At 38.5% G+C, this 20180-nt stretch overlaps 1 protein-coding gene across 1 annotated transcript; it reads left to right on the top strand.

Moving 5' to 3' along the window:
- The first annotated feature begins 303 nt into the window (after positions 1-303).
- On the top strand, positions 304-19501 carry LOC146133280 (sushi, von Willebrand factor type A, EGF and pentraxin domain-containing protein 1-like). Its single transcript, XM_083396481.1, has 21 exons — positions 304-395; positions 627-788; positions 1427-1600; positions 3052-3150; positions 3869-4042; positions 4406-4486; positions 4768-4944; positions 5105-5212; positions 6274-6448; positions 6691-6869; positions 7153-7266; positions 7514-7702; positions 8847-9023; positions 10109-10399; positions 11228-11515; positions 11795-12190; positions 14462-14575; positions 17207-17392; positions 17972-18175; positions 18406-18597; positions 18976-19501. The coding sequence occupies exons 1-21, from the start codon at positions 350-352 to the stop codon at positions 19164-19166; spliced, it is 3717 nt and encodes a 1238-aa protein (XP_083252607.1). The 5' UTR covers positions 304-349; the 3' UTR covers positions 19167-19501.
- The last annotated feature ends 679 nt before the right edge of the window (positions 19502-20180 follow it).

Below are 20180 nucleotides of genomic sequence, written 5' to 3'. Positions count from 1 at the left end.
CAGAGGCTAAAAGAGTTACAGCGCCATATTTAAATGAGTGTCGCCTCTAGAACGTATAAAGATGTCTATTTTGTATAAAAACGTCCGATTATAATCTATTCTGCAAAACGTTTTTTTAGTTAAATTATTTCTATGGTTCGACGTGTAAGCTGGATAGGCGTAGATTTTTGTATAGCAAGCAAAGTGGCCGAAAACAAATACTGCCTTAGGCTTAGTGATTCATTCTGCGCATTTGCGGGTTCAAACGCTAAATGAACTGTAGGCAGAAATAAAGCATGCTTATACTTTACTGAGATGTTAGATGTTAACGCAAGCCAGACTAAAGTATCAGGATTATTCTTTGACAGTGATGGGTTGGCGCTTTGTTTTAGAGTTGTTCATTATCTGCTTTCTAGGTATTAAATGTTGTAATTTGTAAAACGAATTTCCAGTATTTTTGCCGTATGTAAATTAATATATATCATGTTATACAAAACGTTTAATTAAAGTGCATTCGCTGCTTTACAAGTGCTTTTCAGTTAATATTTTAACTAAAGAAACTAGTATAAGACCTAAAAAGAGGTAGCTGTCGTACAGCCTTAAAATAAGTCAGGCAATTCACCTAGTATACCATAACATTTTCGCAGTATCCCAGTCACTGGCACAAGACAAAAAATGCCCGGCGGAGCCCTTGAGAGTCGAAGAAGGTCGGAACTGTAGAAAACCGTGCACAAACGACACGCAATGTAGAGGAGTACGCAAGAATTGTTTATGTGACAATTTCTGCGGAATGACATGCTATAATCCGAGTAAGACCTCTGGTACAACCAAAAAAGAAAGTTTAGCATAATAACTTGGTTAACAAACGTATCTCAAATAACATTTTAGCCTTTTATTCGTTAGATGCTTGGCAATTTTAATTACCCCTGCAATAGCTTTGCAATCGATCGATTAGCCTACGATCCCATGGATATCAAACTTGCTAATTGTTCACCCTTTTAGTTTTACCTAGAACCTATCGGATAAGGTGCTAGTTGGTCGTGTCTTTATTTATTATACTGCTTAAAACACTGGTTTACCTCTTTATTTTCAGTGCTTATACAGTATAGTAATATGATTTTACCTTCTATCTGTGTAGCGTCAACGTTATTGTTTCAACAACACAAATTCGCATCTTAACATTTGAATCCAAAGTGTACCAAAAAGTAAAATAAATACGCCTGAGGATTTGATTTTAGTTGGTTTATCGGCCTCATTCGACAGTTTAGGCTGCAGTGCAACGCCTATGGCTTAAACGTTGAGGGCGTTTTGTATTTAAAAAACACGACATTTGTCTGATACTTGCAAGATTTCTGAATGCAAACCGTGCATAAATATTAGATGACACCACAACAACGCAACTTGTAAGCGACTGACTTTAAAGCTTAAATTCGAATTCTTTTTGCAGAGGCGCCCTGCGACAAACTGCCGTATTTTCCCAATGGAAGGATAGAGGGAAGCCAGAAAACGTACGGTAACCAAGTGCTGTACGTGTGCAACGCTGGACACATCTTGAACGGGACGGCCACCAGGACTTGCAGGTCCGATCGCAAGTGGAGTGGGAAACCCCCGAATTGCTACCGTGAGTCATCTGCGTAGCAGAACTTGAAAGTTCGCAGCTTCGGGCGAGATTTGCGCAGTGCCGCAAGGCGAGCCGCCTTTATGACAGTAAATGTTATTTCGGACACAGAGGTACTTTCCAACTGAAGTAAAATAAACTACCTTACTATAACCATCCACAACGCAGCGAAAAAAATTGTCGTCAAAACAAACATTCGAATACATTTTAACAATGATTTTAACATTTTTGGCGTCGTTTTTCCCGAATAGCCTATACCAGGGTGGTCCAAACCCAGGCCCGCGGGCCACATGTGACATCATTTTTCGTGGCCCGCAAGCACTGTTGAATTATTGTAATGAATTATGTGTAATACCTTTGAGGGTTAAAAGAAATATGAGTGATCAACGAACAGTTTTGTTTGGGTATGATTACACTTTACCATTAAATAAACCAGTTTCCTATCGCTCATGAAATTTGGATTCAGGGGGTGGCAAGAAAGCCTAATTTTGGGTATGTGTTAGACCGGTTTAAGAAAGCCGCAGTGCGTCCTATATGGAACTTTTCTGAAATTCTTTTGGTTTTTCGTCTTTTTGATATGAACATTACATAAAAAGTATGACCCTCTATAAATTACTATTAAATAAAAAAAAAATAAATAAACAATAAAATATATCAAGCTGCCGAAAAGTATTGTTTAGAGGTTTTCATTGTGACTGAAGACTAACGCTCTGACCCTTTTTAAGATTCAATTTTACCCAAATTTATCTGGTTAATACATTTTTGCGCGATTGTGTAACATCGCTCTTGAAACTTTACTAAGATACTTACGGTTTCCGCGAACATTCCAAGCTTATGAAAAGCAGTCTTTTAAATTAACAGTTTTGTCAAGTACGCAATTTTTTCGCGCTTCGCGCGCACCATTTTTTCCGGTCTCAATAACACTCCATTTCATTTGCGCACAAGTCCGACTAGCAAGTTTCTGGAGCTTCAAAAAAAAAATCGTTGATCCGCTCCTGTAACCGTATGTTTGTGGCCCGCAAAGAATATGCGTGAAGTATTGTGGCCCGCGATGCTGTCAACCTTAGACCACCCTGGCCTATACAACGAAATTAGGTTACCTCTATTGAAAAACCATAAAGTTATGATCTGCAATCAATAAATGGATATAAATAACACTACAACCCATAAAAAGCGTCTCACTGAAATAAAAAAACTAGTTTTGCTATTCACTTCCCACAGATAAAGCGTCTCACAGAATTAAAAAACTGACTTTGCCTATCTAAATTGGTAATACCTCCCTCTGAAGGGTAATTACCCAAATATGTATTATCTTAATATATATATAATTTTTTAAATTGTCAAACTTTTGCAATTTAAAAACGGTAAACAATTTTTTAAATGCCCGACCGTAACTTTTAAAACTGTTACATTTCCTCTTTCCTTTCTGTAACATGATTTTCGTTGATTTGCAGCCGGCTGCCTCATACCGCGTGACACTGCCATCGCGTTTGCTGACACCTACGATGACGTGTTTTTTGTCGGGGCCGTGGTTCCTTATACTTGCAGATTGGGTGAGTCGGGCCAACATTGGAATATTTATTCACCGAAATGACGATTTTGTGTCAAACGTTTTACTCTTGTGCTTTCTGTCCTCATTTTTAAATTACGTGAAGAATACCGTAAGGGGAGAACTCAGAGTCATGTGTTTAACAGAGTGTTTATTGTGCAGGTAGACCAGGCTTAAATGTTTGCTCTTTTAGAATATCAGGGGTTCTTAATTTTCTGGGGCTGCGCCTTCCTTAACACAATTTATCCAACTCGCCACGCACAATTTAACCAAAGTTTTGGAAAATGTATGTAGTAAATTGGCTCACAAATAAATTCGAGGAATGTCCTGATGGTACAATTTCCCCTAACAACACTGTATAATGTGTATAGTAAGTATTCTGCCATATCCATGCCACTGGAACTATATAAACTACAAGAAATGAAAATCCAAGATTGATATTTTGTAGGGAATAGATTATAAGTCATTGGAATAAAATAGTCCGTGTTAGTCATGACTCATGACTAATAACTAGTCAAAAACAAATATTCGTTTTAGCGAACCTTAATATTAAATCGATGAAAACAAAGTTTATTTTCGGAGAGTCCTTCCCTATCCCCTATCCAAGCGCTTCACGTTCCCTAGGGTGGACGTCCCCAGTTAAATAATCCCTTATATAGATTTACGTACCATTCTGTCGTTCGAGGCAACAAGTATTTTATTGTTTTGCTTTTGTACTGTAGGCCATGTCCTGCGAGGTAACCCGAACGTGACTTGTCAGCGAAACGGTGCCTGGTCGCAACTGAAATTCATCTGTACGAAGAAGACATGCAAAGCGCCCAGGGTGCCGAAAAACGTTGTCCAAAGAGGAAAAGTCTACGAGTACGCGACAAGAGTGTACTTCGACTGCAAAACAGGTACACCGGAGCCGGCGCGGACACATGGGTCACAACGCAGTGTATTTTATCGAAGAAGTGGGCACCCCCTTTAAATTGACCTCAGAAGCTAAAAATGTGTCCAAGCGAAACAGACTGCAGGTCAAACGCATTTGTTATCAACCCGATTTACCCTTACCCATGTTTATGTATATAGTTTTAACTAAGGATTGGAACCGCCTGACTTTTCCGGTTCAGGCTCTGCTGAGGTTCAACATTTTTTTTGGAATTCGATTCAGTTCCGGTTTCGGTTCGAAACAATCCAAAAGTTTCGTTTCAGGCTCGGTTAGACTCCCTGATTTTAACTAGCCTAATGTAAATTTTACAACTAAACTAATTTTTCAGGTTACACGATGGCTCAACGCCAGAACTACATAGTCTGCGGTGCCAATGCCAAATGGAGAGGATCGCTTCCAACCTGTGAAAGTAAGTCCTTAACGGGAAACGAAATATGCGTATTTGATTGGGCGAGGATAATGCTTGGAGATGCGAGTACAAGAGTACATATAGGATTCTGTAATATGTTGTATGAAACGTTATAAGTAAAAAAGTACAAAATCATGCAATTACAATATCACGCCAGCAACTTGAATAAAGAAATGCAGCAAACTATGGAAAATTTAAACCGTTATAAGATCTCATAATATAAATTTTTCGCCAGCTTATATTCAGCAAACCAAAACTCCCCAAAACACTGTTCTGTGTAGTTGTCAGATGCAATGCTCCGATCGCACCTGCCATGGGCTCCGTAGACAGCAGTCGATCCGACTTCAAATTTGGGAGCCGGGTGTTCTATTCCTGTGACCAAGGATACAAGCTGGTGGGAGAAGCTGAAGCCACTTGCCTTGAGAACGGCACGTGGGGAGAGGTGCCGGAGTGCGTTGGTGAGTGCGCGTCAATATCTGTCGTCCTTTAACGGTTCGAACTACGATTAGTTTATTTGTCTTTCACATTTTAACAAAATGTATATTACAACTTCTGGTGCTTTTGGTAGAACAGTTATTGTACAGTATATAGTAATGTTCGTTGAAAATATTTTTCTAGTCAACAAGGATTGCGACTTTGAGAATACAAACACTCCTTTCTGCGGATATCAGCACAATTCGTTGTGGAGGAGATTGTTTGAAGAAAACGTTGCAATCGGACCAAGGGGTAAACCATTATAAGGCTTTGCAAACAAAGGACTTTTCGAGCCTATGAATAAACAGGCCAAGAGTTGCAGCGTCAGGCTGCCACAGTAGTTACGTAATGACTTCAGTTGTAAAGCGTTGCTATGAATTTAATGGGTGTATCTTGAACTGAAAACAAACAACGTTTAAAAGTAGTTCGTTTTCTATTCCATTTAAGCCAAGTTTAAGCAGTTTCTTTATTTCTATGGATTTACCACCACAAACTTGACTAGAGTAAATTGTTAGTTTATACAAAAATAAAGACACCACTAAAACGCCTCGAGTGGGTCAGTCAACCTTCTGTATGTTTCCATGAAGCTTTGACAATCACGAGAATTTGGAACCTTGAACTAAAAACAGGCATCTGTTTTCAGTAAATTGTTTTATATTCTATTTAAACCAAATTTAAACAGTTTCTTTTGTAGAGGAGCCAGCGTCTGTATTTGTTATACACAGGCTCTTCTACACTTTATTGCTATGGATTCATCAGAAACTTGACTATAGTGAATTGTTGATTTAAGACACATCTAAAACGCCTCGATTGGTCAATCAACCTTTAGTTATGTTTCATGAAACTTATTAACAATTACTACTTTTTGAAGGGTGAATTTCAACCAGGGTTTTAACAATGATACTATATATATAGGTTATATAGTATCATTGGTTTTAATGAATAAGTGCACTAATGTTACTGTTTTCAAATGACTTAAATTGACTTTAGTCATTGTGTCAAATGATTTGTTAAAATTAAGTGTTTTCGTCCATGAAATTGTTTTTTTTATACATTTTTTCCCTCGTAATACAATTTGCTTGTATTTTATTGTACATGACTTGAAGTTGACTTGCTCCAATATTGGCTTGACTAAGTGACTTACTCCAATTTGGCTTGACTTCACTTGACTTGGGTAACTGATGACTTTATTTGTCTGTAACTTGTTATTTTTTACAATCTGACTTGAACTTAGGCTATTTCACAATGACTTATTTACAACGCCGATTTTAACCAAACTCTGAAACTTAAAGGTTACCGGTATTTTATTGTAGGATATGTGGCTCGAATTAACTTCTCTGATGCAAGCCTTGTGGCAACAAAATCACAACTCACTTCGCCTCTTGTATCAAGGAAGAACGGCCTTTGTCTTAAGTTTTACTACTTTGTCCGAAATTTAACCTCGGCAAGAAACTTCGCTGTGTATCTGGTTAACCCAGATGGCGTGCGGTAGGTGAAATTTAAAAGACGGTAGCCTAAACCTTATTGCGAATATGATTTGTAAAAACGACTTTGTTGAAATATGAAGTAACTACAAGTTGTTTTCGAGAAATGTTTTATACGATTTTAAGGACACCATGTGGCCAACAAAATTTTTTTAATTTAAAATGACCTTTTGCAATCAGTTTTTTCTTACAGTATTTTCCGTTAATACAAACTTTCTTCGTTGATTAGTTTTAACTTTATGCCAGACGTCAAATATGGCGCGGAGACCCAACTGATAATGTTAGAAGTTGGCTGAGCACTGACGTAGCCATAAAAGCTTCGGAGGAGAACGTGCGAATTGAGTTTTCGGTGACTAAAGGTTTGAGCCGGGAGCCGACTTCGCTGGATGTGGACAACATTGAAATAGCTAAAGGCGACCAATGCAGTAGGTTAACAGTTTCATGAAAATATTTTTGTATAGAGTTTAAAAATCAAATTCGCTTCTGTATTAAAATAATCAGTTATTTATTTACATGATTACATTATATTTTGGTATTAATTGCCTAGTTAGGATGCTACCTATTTCTTGTACACTCACATGCTTATTGATATGATCACCTACCAGCGTTTTTAGTTCCCTACGTACTTCCCTATAGTTAACAGTGTACTAGTCCAGGCTAATTACCGAGTTTTTCGACTAACGCTAAAACTTTCAACTGTCCTTTCAGCAAACGAATGCAAGCCGAACAATCCGTGCCAACATGATGGACAGTGTCGGAACAGGATCGGAGATTATTACTGCTCTTGCACTCGACGCTACAGAGGGAAAAACTGCCAGACCGGTCTGTGTTTGTCTGTTAACTGAATTAAAATAAATAATCAGATCTTGTACCCGAGTTTATACTTAGTTGATTACCTTAAGTGCTAGGTTAAATATTAGTGGCACCAATGGCATTAAGTTCTGTTCATCTTTACACAAACTTGCATAAATATGAGTTTACTGCTGGATATAGATTAACACTTCTATACTTGTTGCTCGAATCGCTAAACTGAATTAAACCAATGTATAAAAAGTTGTTCTTGATTTAGAAATCGTGTGTCGCGACCTTGAGGTTCCGAATGCAACACGATCGCCGTCCAGAAGGCGTATTTGGATTGGTGACAGCAAGTTGACCTTCACCTGTTTGCGAGGTTACGTCATAAAGGGGTCACCAACTGTGACCTGTGGGTACACGGGCCGATGGAACTCAGGTTCACGGGAAATGCCGAGATGCGAAAGTACGTAGATGTGTTTTGTGACTTTATTAATTTTGATTGGTAAATAACTTGAGTGGAAATTTTTAATTAGCTTGAAATGTTACTAACTTCTACGGCAAAATGTATTTTGAATTCCTATTTTTTTAGTTTTACAATCCACCCTTAAAGGGCTACCTTATACCAGTTACACCGAAAAGCCATCGCAGACTCGCCGAATCTGTCGATCTATGATGCAAGCAGAGCAAGCCAGAAAAACTACTGGCCTGCAGTCTGCTTGCATCATAGATTGACAGATTCGGCGAGTCTGCGAGTCTGCGATGGCTTTTCGGTGTATACTATCGATACGGAAGCCGTAATCGTTGGTCATAAAGCAACTTCCGAGGGGCTAGATCACAGATGTTATTAAACACATATGTTTGTGTGTGTCTTTCATTGATTGATACGGACTGATGATCCCCCAGTGTGAAGTTGCTTGTACTAACAAAATGTGCAAGTATTGGCGCATGGTTGTTTCTAGACTCGCTCCTCTCTGAGCCTGCATAGCTCAGTTGGTAGAGCGACGGTCCCGGCTTGACCGGAGGTCGTGAGTTCGAACCTCACTGCAGGCCAGTTGTTTTTCTGGCTTGCTCTGCTTGCATCATAGATCGTCAGATTCGGCGAGTCTGCGATGGCTTTTCGGTGTACTATTAATACGGAAGCCGTAATCGTTGGTCATAAAGCAACTTCCGAGGGGCTAGATCACAGATGTTATTAAACACATATGTTTGTGTGTGTCTTTCATCCTTATACCAGTTAGGTCCCCAACCACTCTTCACAAGGTCCAATATCTAAGCGTTTGATTGTTGTAATCTTTGTATCGAAATGTCAAAACGTTGGAATCTAAATGTTGGAATGTTTGTAAACGCTGTTGGTTGTTAACCCCGGACAACTTTCTAACAAATGTGTTGTACTTTTATACATTTTCTATATTTATTGGAAAAAAACTGTTTTTAAGACTTTTGCTGCCTGAAATGCAGTGTTCGAAATGTCTTCCTAGTCAAGTAATTGGAAAGTAACTTAAGTCCAAGTAAAGTCTTTTGCATTAAATAACAATTACGCAACATATATAGCAAACAAACTGTTCTACGTGACAAATGTTAGTTGACACAAAATGCTATTTTAACAGGAGCCACTTGTCCCCAACGAAGTCACCCCACCGTCGCAGTGTTTCCCTCTAAAAGATGGATCGTTGGAGACGTTGCAACTTACTCGTGCCGAAATGGGAAGCAGATGATTGGAAACAAAAATTCGACTTGCCTTGAAAGTGGCTCCTGGTCCTCTAACCTGCCCCAATGCATTACAGGTTGGTCAATTCCTTTATATATGTACTTTATTATAGAAAAAAGCCACATAAAATACGTAAATGGTTTTATATAACTCGGGAGCGATTCTACGATTTTTAAGGAGGAATTTTAAAAGATGGTTACGAAGTTCCGTCAAAACGTGACGTCACAAACCTTCATGTATATGTGACGCCATAAAAAGAATCTTAAGATGATTCCAAAGTTACTTATCCTTAAAGTTCCTTGAGCTCCTTAAGTTTTACGTTGGAACCAGAGTTCAAAAATGTGCTACATTTCATTACAAAGCTATATAGGCCGACTCCAAAGATGTTATCGATTTGCGCAAACGCGAAAATAGGCTTTTGTGTGGTTTCAGTTTCCAAAACTTTCATTTTCGATTGTGCGATGAGACGCTCGACGCATTTGTTCTAAAACACAATTTCAAAATGGGCCAAGACATATTACTGTAGAAACGTAATTCAGATTCGCGCGGAGCACGAAATCTTTTGGGGAATGGGGGTGACCGAATTTCGCAAACTGCCATGAAACGAAAATCACAACAAGTTAAGACTTGCCATTGTTTTTTAAGAGACGTTTTATAAAAGTGATTACTATAAAACTAATGAATAACCACGACGGTGACATAAAACATGGACAAACAGATAAAACTGTGTGTGCGCACTTTCAAAAAGAATTCCAAGCACACAGAAGACAAAAGACCTTCGACCCGAATCTCGTGGAAATGTTGAATTTATTATTTTCTTTTACAACTCTTTTCGTTTAGTGAATGAAACACATTTGTTTGTGTGTCTTTCATTGATTGATACGGACTGATGATCCCCCAGTGTGAAGTTGCTTGTACTAACAAAATGTGCAAGTATTGGCGTATAGTTGTTTCTCGAGTCGCTCCTCTCTGAGCCTGCATAGCTCAGTTGGTAGAGCGACGGCCCCGGCTTGACCGGAGGTCGTTAGTTCGAACCTCACTGCAGGCCAGTTGTTTTTCTGGCTTGCTCTGCTTGCATCATAGATCGACAGATTCGGCGAGTCTGCGATGGCTTTCTGGTGTCTTTTCGTTTAGGTTGCTGATTCAACTTTATGTTTGCAGTGAAAAACGCTGCTGGCTTTCTCTTCATTCCTGCCAGATTGAAATTCGACGAAGCCCGTGAGCACTGTCAAAGGAGCGGGGGCGACTTGGCTGTACCCAAGGACCAAGCAGACATCAATCTTATCACTAGAACCATTTCCACGTTGCAAGATTTCGAGGAAAGGTTTACAACTTCCTATTACATTGGAATGAAGCGAAACCAGAACAGAAACGGGGATTTTTACTGGATCAATGGCACCCGGGTGGCGACCAGAGAACGTGAAAGCGATGGGATACACAACTGGCTAAGAGGTTAGTAATAAGCATCTCACCTTTACTATGCTTGTAATCAAAGTAAAGTAAACAATAAAACTCAAGGTTTAAAAACCAAAGTAAAATCAGGATCAGACATTTAAAAAAAGGAAGTATATATATTTCGCCTATACTGGCATCGTCAGTTCCTATAAGTAAAGTAAAATACATAATATACAAAGCAAAATAATAAAATTAATAAAAAGGTCAAAAACATACGGAATTGGTATAGGTTAAGTAAAAAGTTTAAAAACAAAAACAAAACATCAGGCTGTCAGAAGAAAACTAATTAATGCAAAGCGATATAAAACATGACGTGACATTTTTGTATCACAAAAATGATTTTACCTCGCATAAGATTACTTTTTTACGCAATATATGCCGTTAGCACTTCTCTTTTTTCTTCTTTTTCTTTGCATCGCGACTTGTCCTTATCGAGTGTCACGTCATGTTTTGTCTATGCGAGGCTGCTTTGCAAAAAAACTTTGAGTTTTATTGTTTATTTACGCGTCAGCGGAACAGTGATCGACAAGCAGAAACCTGTTGCCAATCGTTTTTGGATTCCATAAAGATACGCCTTCTATACAAAGTAAAGTACTACCGGTGAATGACCTAATACTATATATGACATGTCTCAATCTCGTCTGTTAAGGTACAGAACACCAAATATCTTGATAAATCTTTCGTTTGATAAGGCTTCGTGTATTTCTTAATGGAATTAATGTTTTGACGAATGTTAATTAGATCACCAATAAGGTTTACTGAGATGGTGGATTACTTTTTATCCTTGGTTTGAAAATGAGGGTATTCGCCATTTTTTTAACACAGGCGAACCAAACAACTTTAATAATATTGAGAATTGTGCCGTGGTGAGGAAGAATGACGTTGGATCATGGAATGACGTCAGCTGCAACCATCGGATGTTCTTTATCTGCGAATTACCCGGTTGTTCGGTAAACCCAACTCCGGGCATGAGGGTCAATCCTCAGGCGTCTAGTACTCCCATCGGCGAACGGGCAGCATTTAGCTGCGAACTGGGTTATAGGTTAATAGGCGAAGAGTCTATGACGTGTTTACCCGGCGCTAAATGGTCGCACCCTTTTCCAGCCTGCGTCGGTAAGCATTAACGTTAACGACTAAATTGAACCTGTATTATTCAGATATGTTCAGCTATAATAGTAAGTCTGGAATCAAAGTAGGAAAAATTATATTGTTTTCATTGTTTCACTTTTTGTTTTACTTTAAAAAACAAAAAAAAACATTGTTTCACTTTTTATTTTTTAGCATTTTGCAAGCCTAATATAATTTTGTAATTCAATAAATCTACCTATTACCAATTTTGTTGAATAAGTAGAGGTCGCTAAATAAATTCGCATCACATGTTTTTAAACGCAGCCACACCAAAGTTACGTTTTCAGTTCAAAACGCAAAGGAAGAACTACGATGATGCCCGAGCAACGTGCCGTGCTGCGGGGGGCGACTTGGCACAACCCCGCACCAGAGAAGACATAGATTTTATAACCCAAAAAATTGGCTTGCTGCGAGCGCAAGGCTTTCTTTATGATTTTTACTTTGGAATGAAGAGACCTGGTATCAACAAAGAATTCAAATGGTTGAACGGGACCAGGGTTACTTTAAGGGAAGACACTAATAAAAGTGGGATTTCAAACTGGCGTTCTGGGGAACCCAATGGACCCTATTCGGAACACTGTGCAGTGGTTAGGAACTGGCATGACGGTAATTGGAATGATATTCCATGCTGGTATACCAGACACTTTATCTGCGAAAATGGTAAGGGCGATAATATTGTGTGACTTTGTAAGAATGATTGTGCTGGTTGTAATTTTGGTGTTGAGTGTTTTTTTTAATGTTTTTATGTTTGTTTCGCCCTTAAACTAAATACGACTCTAAATACTATGCAAGAAAAAAAACGGCTCGATTGGGCTCCGAATTTCGACTGTTAGAAAGGCGACCGTCAGTATAGAGCAGGGGTTCTTAAACTATATATGGCCATGCCCCCCCCCCCCCCCCCCAAACTAAAAAATATGTGTATTTTTTTACTTATAGGCAGCTTATTTTCGTGGTTCCCTAGGTAGTATGGCCTATTTTCGCCAAAATAAGACATATTTTTAAGCTTTGTAGTGGTGTACGAGCTTATGGCGCCATATAATGAATATTTAAAAAAAATGGTAAAATTCGTTTCGCGCACTCGCGCAAAGCGGCGTTTTTCAGATTTGCAGAGACGGCTTAAGTGACCGTACGCTGACCTCGACTATATAATAACCCACTTAAATCCAAGTACAATTAAAAACTTTTTTGTTGTTAGTGCAAATCTGTATCAGAACCAGCCTGCCAATATACTTCATCCGGCCCGCCGCCTCTTTGACAAATTAGACACGAGTCCATTTTAAATACTTTTTGACTATTTTAAGTGTGTAAATGCGAAAAATTTTCGCGCTTCGCGCTAATGGTCTTTATACATCCAGCGTGTTTACGTTTTGATGGTATTTTTGAACTAGACCAGCGCTTCTTTATTGTTGCGCCGTGAAAAGCTGCCAAGTGGGTCGCGGACAAACGAAAAACGTATTCAAACATAATCGACAAATAGATTAACTATAAAATTTATCGCGTTTTCTCAAAGTAGTTTTATTACACTTTTTAATAGTAGTAGGGGGATGACGACGTGTGGACTCGAATTTTAAACCAAGTATACGCTTTTTTAGCGAATTTGCGCCAAGACTTTACTGCCTCCTTAAAAGTAATTATATACACTTTTATAAAGTGCAAAAAATCCGAGGCCCACCTGATTCACAAATGTTATAAAGTTGTAATAACACAAAATCTCATTTAACATATGTTGTGCGGCCCGCAGGAGTTTGGTTTTGGCCCGCGACTACTACACAAAGGTTGCCGACCCTTGTGTAAGGATTTGAATATCCTATCCAATGTTAGGATTAACTCTGCATAGAGTTTTGCTCGTTTCCGGAATCTTATTTGGCAAAAAACAACTACAGTAACTTAAAAATTGAGAGAAGTGTCATGAAAGAACCACAGCTGACCGCAGCAGACAACGCTGGTTTTATTGCGACGTGCCCTCGGCGCTTTTTCGGTGGCATGTGCGGTTGCTCTCGCCTTTTCGGGAAAAAGCAACATGTGTAGACAATAGACATGGTAGCGTCTTTCAGCGATATTCTTCATACCGGGTCAAACTAGGAAACCGGCCCACTGTAGAGGCTAACCTTATTACTTTTTCGTGCTTTCAAAAGGTCTGTTTTTCGCGTTATTTTGCAGGAGTTAGTTTATTCGGCCAGCCGATGTTATTTTTACCTGAATTTTGACGTTACGCAATGGTATGCTTTTGTGACGTCATATCTGAAAAAATTGTGATATCATATCTGAAAAAAATTCATGGCCCTCCCCAAACTGAAATCCTAGATCCGCGCCGGTTCATGGACCCCCTAAAACTAATTTACGGACCCCCAAAGGGTCCATGGACCCCAGTTTAAGAACCCCTGGTATAGAGTGTCCTCACTATAGCGATTCATTTAAAACAGCGACTGTCAAAAGAACAACATTTCCACTTTTTCAGTGTACAGTGCAGGATGGATTCGTACAATTTCTCCCCATTTTAGGTTGATTAACATAGGGTGTAAACAGCATTACCTGCCCTGAAAGTTAAAACGTTATATTCACCTTCGGGTGGGGGTACAGAAAGTAGAACCCAGGTGCACAAAAGTTAATCCACTGGCGAACGTAGAAATTTCAACCTTTGCAGTTGACAGTGCGACCAATCAGGATATTCACCCTATTAAACTTATCTTACGAAGAGAACACAAACACGAACACATAAACGCCAACAATTAAAACATAGGTCTGTTATGATCATGAAAACTATGTTTTTTTTTTACTTTACATAGAATATGTATCGCTAAAACAGGTTTACACACAAATCATAAGCTTCGCAGTGTGTTTTGTTTTTTTGATTGCATTAAAATTAAACCCTTAGTTTTGTCTAAAAATTACAATACTTTTGTAAAGACAAAAGTTTACTACCGATTATAGAATTCAATCCTTGTGCTGGCAAACCGTGTCGAAACGAAGGGAGGTGCATTGCAAACGGGGAACACTTCCGCTGCGATTGCCCTGCGAACAAGGACGGACAACTTTGCGAAAAAGGTACCGCAAATTTTGTAGAATTAATTTAATTCATTTCGTGTCTGTAAATGAATTACTCAATCCGTTTGTGAAAAAATGTTTTGACCTAACTTTAGTGTATCTAATGAGAAATTTTGAAAGATTTGTTCACGTGCAACAGTAGATAACTATTTAGTACTTTCGTGTGTTTGATTGTAATTTGTGCATTTTCTTTTTATATGCAAAATAACGTAATGAAATCAGTTGTTATTTTAAACACTTCGTTACTAATTCTTAATGACTTTTAAGAAAGTTAATTGTATTGGTAACTGTCTGAACTTTCACCTTAAGTTAGTAACCAATAATTTCAACTGGGAGAGGTGCGGCATGGCTCGATATTTAATAAAAATAAATTAATTAGGTATTTTTGCAAATAGAAAATTACCTTGGACTCCAACATTTTAAATTGAATTGTTTGCACAATTGCGCGTTATCATTGTGACGTGAAGGATTTTTCACAATACAACTTCGCTACACTCACTCTAAAACAATGGTTCTTAACCAGGGTTCGATCGAACGCTTGGGGTTCGACGAAGCTGTTTCAGGGGTTCGGCGAGAACGTCCTCTGAAACATAAATGCTGTTATTTCCAGCTAAATTTGAATCTCTTTTATGTGCCAAGGGCAGGCGTCATCGGACCTTTTAAATTGAAAGTTTGACCACTTCAACCTATATAAATGCTTTATAATTTGATTATGCCCAGTTTCAGTTGCATATTAGCGCACAAGTTGGCTACAGAACAACAGGTGTTTTAAGATTAAATGTATATGACGTCATGTTAGAGCAGGGGTCGGCAACCTTTTGTATGCAGTGTACCAGTTTATAAATAATATCAAAATATCAACAACTTATGTGCCAAGCATTTTTCTATGTTTGGTTTTGTACTGGCAAACAAGGCTCCGGAGACAGTTAAAAACAACCCGAGAGACGGTTAAAAACAACCCAAGTGTCCAACTTGGGCCAAAACGTTGAACCAGAGTCCAGTGGCGAAGCCAGCCAAATAATGTAGGGGGGGGGGGGAGACTTCGAACCTTTTTTGTTTAGCGTTTGCGATTGAACTGCCGTATGGAATAACGTTTCGAGCGGCAATTGACTGAGTTTTAATACAATACTCAAAAACTATTCAAAGAGCAAAAACAAAATGACTATAAAACAGTAGTAAAACTACATTAATCAGCATGGCAAACGTAATACCAACTACATCGTTTGTGTCGTTACAGTGCATGACAGTTAAAGGTGTGGCATGCCTGTGATCGACTGTTGTGGTACTGCTCATAAACGGTACGAAACAAATTATTAGGATTACAATATTTATAAAATTTTTGGAGGGCCAAGGCCCCCGTGGCCCTTCCCTGGCTACATCGTTACCAAAATTTTGCGCGGGCCGTATATTATATACAGACCTGCCTTAGTGGAAATTAAGGTTTTTGTTTTAAACATGCCAGTTGCAAATTTGTTCGATCACAACGGAACTAAAAAGGTGTTTCACAAGAATATAGCACAGAACAAAAACGTGCATGTAGGTTATATTTATTTCAACCTTGACCATCCTAAAATAAATGTAATCGGAAAAGCAACCCCAATTAAAAATACTTTTTTGAAAACACTGCTGCAAAAACCTCAATCAAGTTTGTTTTTCTACGCCTATATGCTCGAGTCCGACTTCGGCCAAATGTGCGATTTCTTTAAGTCGCGATTCTGGTTCGTACCTCACCACTTACGTAACTAAAATACAATGGATATACAGCAATCCACTTATAGGGCTCATGGACAATATTTGGCGCTGGCCTAGAATCCTAACACAACGAACATTATTTGGGTTTGGGTAGGTTAAGCAATATTATTAAATAATAATACTTGACCCACCCTAACCCAAATATTGTGCGTTGATTTAATAATTTTTTTAACGCTATGGTTGAATTCTGGAACAGCGCCATATAAATCGGCTTTCACAAACACAATACTGTGCCCCCTATTTTTTCCGCCGATAACTAGAAGTGGTAACTATCAGTTTCGCTTTTAGCTTGGTCTCTCAGTTGTCCAAAAACAAGCATTCTTACTTTTAATGTAATATACCCTGCTTATTGCAATAAACATCACGTCAATTTTAGGGCATTGTAACGTAATACCAACGGTTAGCCGTCACAAAAATAACGTTAAATACGACAGAGAGACACTAATTTGTGACACGAACACTTCTGATCGAACTGGAAATATGTGCAACCGAGCTAGTGTTAGTGATGTAACAAAAATGTTAATAATTTGGTAATGGTTGCATTTTGTTAAATCATGTGACGTGACCACATTGGCACACGTGCTAGGGGTTGCTGACCCCTGTGTTAAAGTCATCCATGACAACTTTCATGTTTACCCGAAACAAAAATTCTGATTCCGGCCAATTTGTTGAAGGCAATTGGGCGAAAATTTGGGGTTCGACAAAAGCTTGCAAAATAACATGGGGGTTCAACAGGTTACCAAAAGTTAAGAACCACTGCTCTAAAACAAACGTCTAACTACGTTTTATTTTGTGATCAGCAGTATAAAAACAAAACATTTTCGTTATTTTAAAAATACACAACACCGAAATCAAGTTCCTTATATTTCTTCTCAAAAGATCGTCCATGCCAATCGCCAAGGCTTCACAGCACGGTAACCACTCTAAATCCAATTGAGGCAATAGAGTATGACGTGGGCAGCATGTTTAGATTGCGATGCAAGAACCAAAACCATAGTTTGATCGGAGGACGAAACATGGTTTGCGTGATCGGATCGACCTGGTCGAATTTCGACACATTTTGCAGTAAGTTAAAGTGACTTACTAAGGTAAATTCAAAGTAATTCACTTTTTTCATTGTTCCGTTGTTGTGTAACATCGAAACAAAATATACGATAGGTCGTGCACTTAAGTATTTTACTGTTAGCTAGAGATGTCCGATGTCAAATGATAGTGTTATTTGACCACTATAGGAAACTACAGGTGCTAATCCGATGGCAAATTGTCATCGATGCGAAGCCATATTTAGTTTGCAATTCAACGAGGCAATTGCTACCGTGAAATACAAATTTCTATCAACAAATTCAATTACCAATAAAACACAACATTTTTTTACACGATTTAATAAGAGGATAAAGGCTTTGTAAATTGCCATTTTATTGCTTTTGTTGGCATCGAACTGGGAGGCCATGATGTTTGCCCCCCAAAACGGGTATGCCTATCAGAATACAGTACTAACTATTGTACATCCCGGCATGTATTTATGGTCGTAACACAAAACCAACTATTTCGATGACAGATTGCGAACAGGAATCCCTTTGTTATTTTACGTCTTTATAGTCACGTTTCAACGGTTAATTGTGGTCATTTTCCTTTATATGTCAGGAGCCCAATGCAATGATCCAAACCCGGTTTCTCCGATCCAACTCACATCCAACTCGAAACAATCCGGACCTTATTTGGTGAATGACGTCATTCGATTCAAGTGCAAGAACTCCACATCGCCACCGATTGGAAATTCTAAACTGCGATGTCTTGGAAGTGGTTTGTGGAGCGGGGAATTCCCTATACGATGCCCACCGCGACAAGGTAAATCACTTTTAAAATTACTATACGGCCTGGGATAAATTTGTACGGTTGGATTTAGCATATAACATTATAGCAAGCAAGATTTGTGGATTGTATAGACAATTCTGCTTTTGTTGGTCACGACAGATAGAGTTCTTTTGAAATTACTTTGTTAAACCTATCTTCCCCGCCCAGGCGTAGGTCTTGCAAAATGATATTGTAAAACGATAATCCAACATATTTTTACCCAGTTGTTGAGCAGAGGAGAGAATGCCCTGTAATCCCCCTGTCCGACCATCTAAGGGTGGAATATAATTCTGGACATCGCCGGGTCGGAAGCATTGCTATATTTTCATGCGAAACAAACTACAAACTAAAAGGAAGCTTCACGGCAGTTTGTAGGAATACTTACAGCTGGTCCGCGAATGCTCCTGTTTGTGAAGGTATGTCTATAGTACGAAAACATAAAAGCGGATGTTGTTTAGCTTAATTAGTAGCCTAAAGGCTTTTTGGCCAACAATATCGCTGTAAGTTGCAACAAAACTTGGGCTAATTTCGTTTCAACTTGAATACCTCAGAGCTATTATTGCCATTATACCGTACAATATTAGTTTGCAGACTAATATTAAGCCAAACGGTATAACAGATCCTTTTCACAATAGAACAGTGTATTCGACATTTGCAGGCGATAACTTTATTTTTTGAACTTAACTTTTGAATTTAACTTTATTATTTTTCAGTTTTAAAAACTCGTACAAGAACAAACTCCAGAAAAACTCCTAAGTGTAAAATGAAAATGGCTTGGTTCGTTTTTGTTGCAGCCAGAGGATGCCGAGTGACCGTCCAGATTCCAGATGGAGTAATTATCGACTTCTTTCCCGGACGAGATTACAGCACGAATCACCAACTCCCCGTGCGCTGTAAAAACAGCAGTCCGCCTACGAGCGACGTGATCACTTGTCAGGGTGCTGGTGTTTGGCGTCCTTCAATCAACAGCGACTTGTGCAATTGAGAATGCTGTATTCAGAACCAAATCCTTGCCTACACTCAACCCACCAAATTGCCGCCAAAGCGCTTAAATACCATTCCTTTAATAAAGTACTACATTAACAATTGCGCTGAGAGTTGCCACTCGCTATTTTAGGAATTGTTTTGCAATAAATGTTGATACATATTACTTTGAAAATAAAATATATATCCATATGTAATTGTAAGAGTTTTTGAACTCTTGTGCTGCTGTGTATATTTCGCCAAAATAGAGAAAATAAAGTTAACTAACAATAAAATGAGTGGCCTATAAAAACGTGTTTATAAGGATGATATCTTTGACTTTGGCATTCGTTTACCAGCTACATTACGATTCCGTGCGTACTGTACCCCAGAGAAAATTAGTTATGCTAAAATATCAAAGCAGGCGACAGCAACTGGACTGTAAAGTATTTCCTTTCTTTATTTATTTTTAAGTGTGTAATCATTGTTGGCTGACGTTGAAATGTTTTTTAACATAATGGATTTTATTGGGAAGCTTTCGTACTACGTGAAAATGTTTGTTACATGACACTTTCCAAATATTTTAAGCCATTTTTTATGGGTAAACAGCACTGTGAAATCACACATTTTAAGTGAAGACGGAAATGCAATTTTCTCAACAACAATTATATTAGGTTAACAGTTTTTAGTCGTTATGTTACCGTTTTAAAAAGGTTGAAGGTAAATAAAAACTCCAAGGGGGCGGTTCACAGAAGTCTCGGGATTATTGGTTTTAAACGTAAAATCGCGCACTTTTTTTTTAAAGTAAAATATGTGCTTAATCAATTAAAGTCACCGTCAGACCACTTATAGTTTGTTGTTTTAAGTAATTTGCTAAACAACATAACAGTGAAGAGTGGGCTCAGACTTAATTGCCGTCTAGTCGGCTAATCGCCAAGTTTCGTCACAGAAACCAACTTGCTTTCGTTTACATTCGCGTTGAATGCCTATTCTGAGTCATGCTGATGCTCGACGAAGCACGCGCCTTGCGCTGCCT

This window comes from Ascidiella aspersa, chromosome 9 (assembly GCF_963924565.1).
Source record: "Ascidiella aspersa chromosome 9, kaAscAspe10.2, whole genome shotgun sequence".
NCBI lineage: Eukaryota > Metazoa > Chordata > Ascidiacea > Phlebobranchia > Ascidiidae > Ascidiella > Ascidiella aspersa.
Note: the sequence above shows the minus strand (reverse complement) of the source record. Positions and strands in the feature narration are given on the sequence as shown.

Excerpts from the sequence above, each read along its gene's own strand:
- LOC146133280 (XM_083396481.1), top strand. The coding sequence starts at position 350 with ATGGGTTGGCGCTTTGTTTTAGAGTTGTTCATTATCTGCTTTCTAG. Across the intron at positions 789-1,426 it reads AATGACATGCTATAATCCGA|AGGCGCCCTGCGACAAACTG; the intron begins GTAAGACCTCTG and ends TTCTTTTTGCAG. Across the intron at positions 14,576-17,206 it reads CGGACAACTTTGCGAAAAAG|ATCGTCCATGCCAATCGCCA; the intron begins GTACCGCAAATT and ends TCTTCTCAAAAG.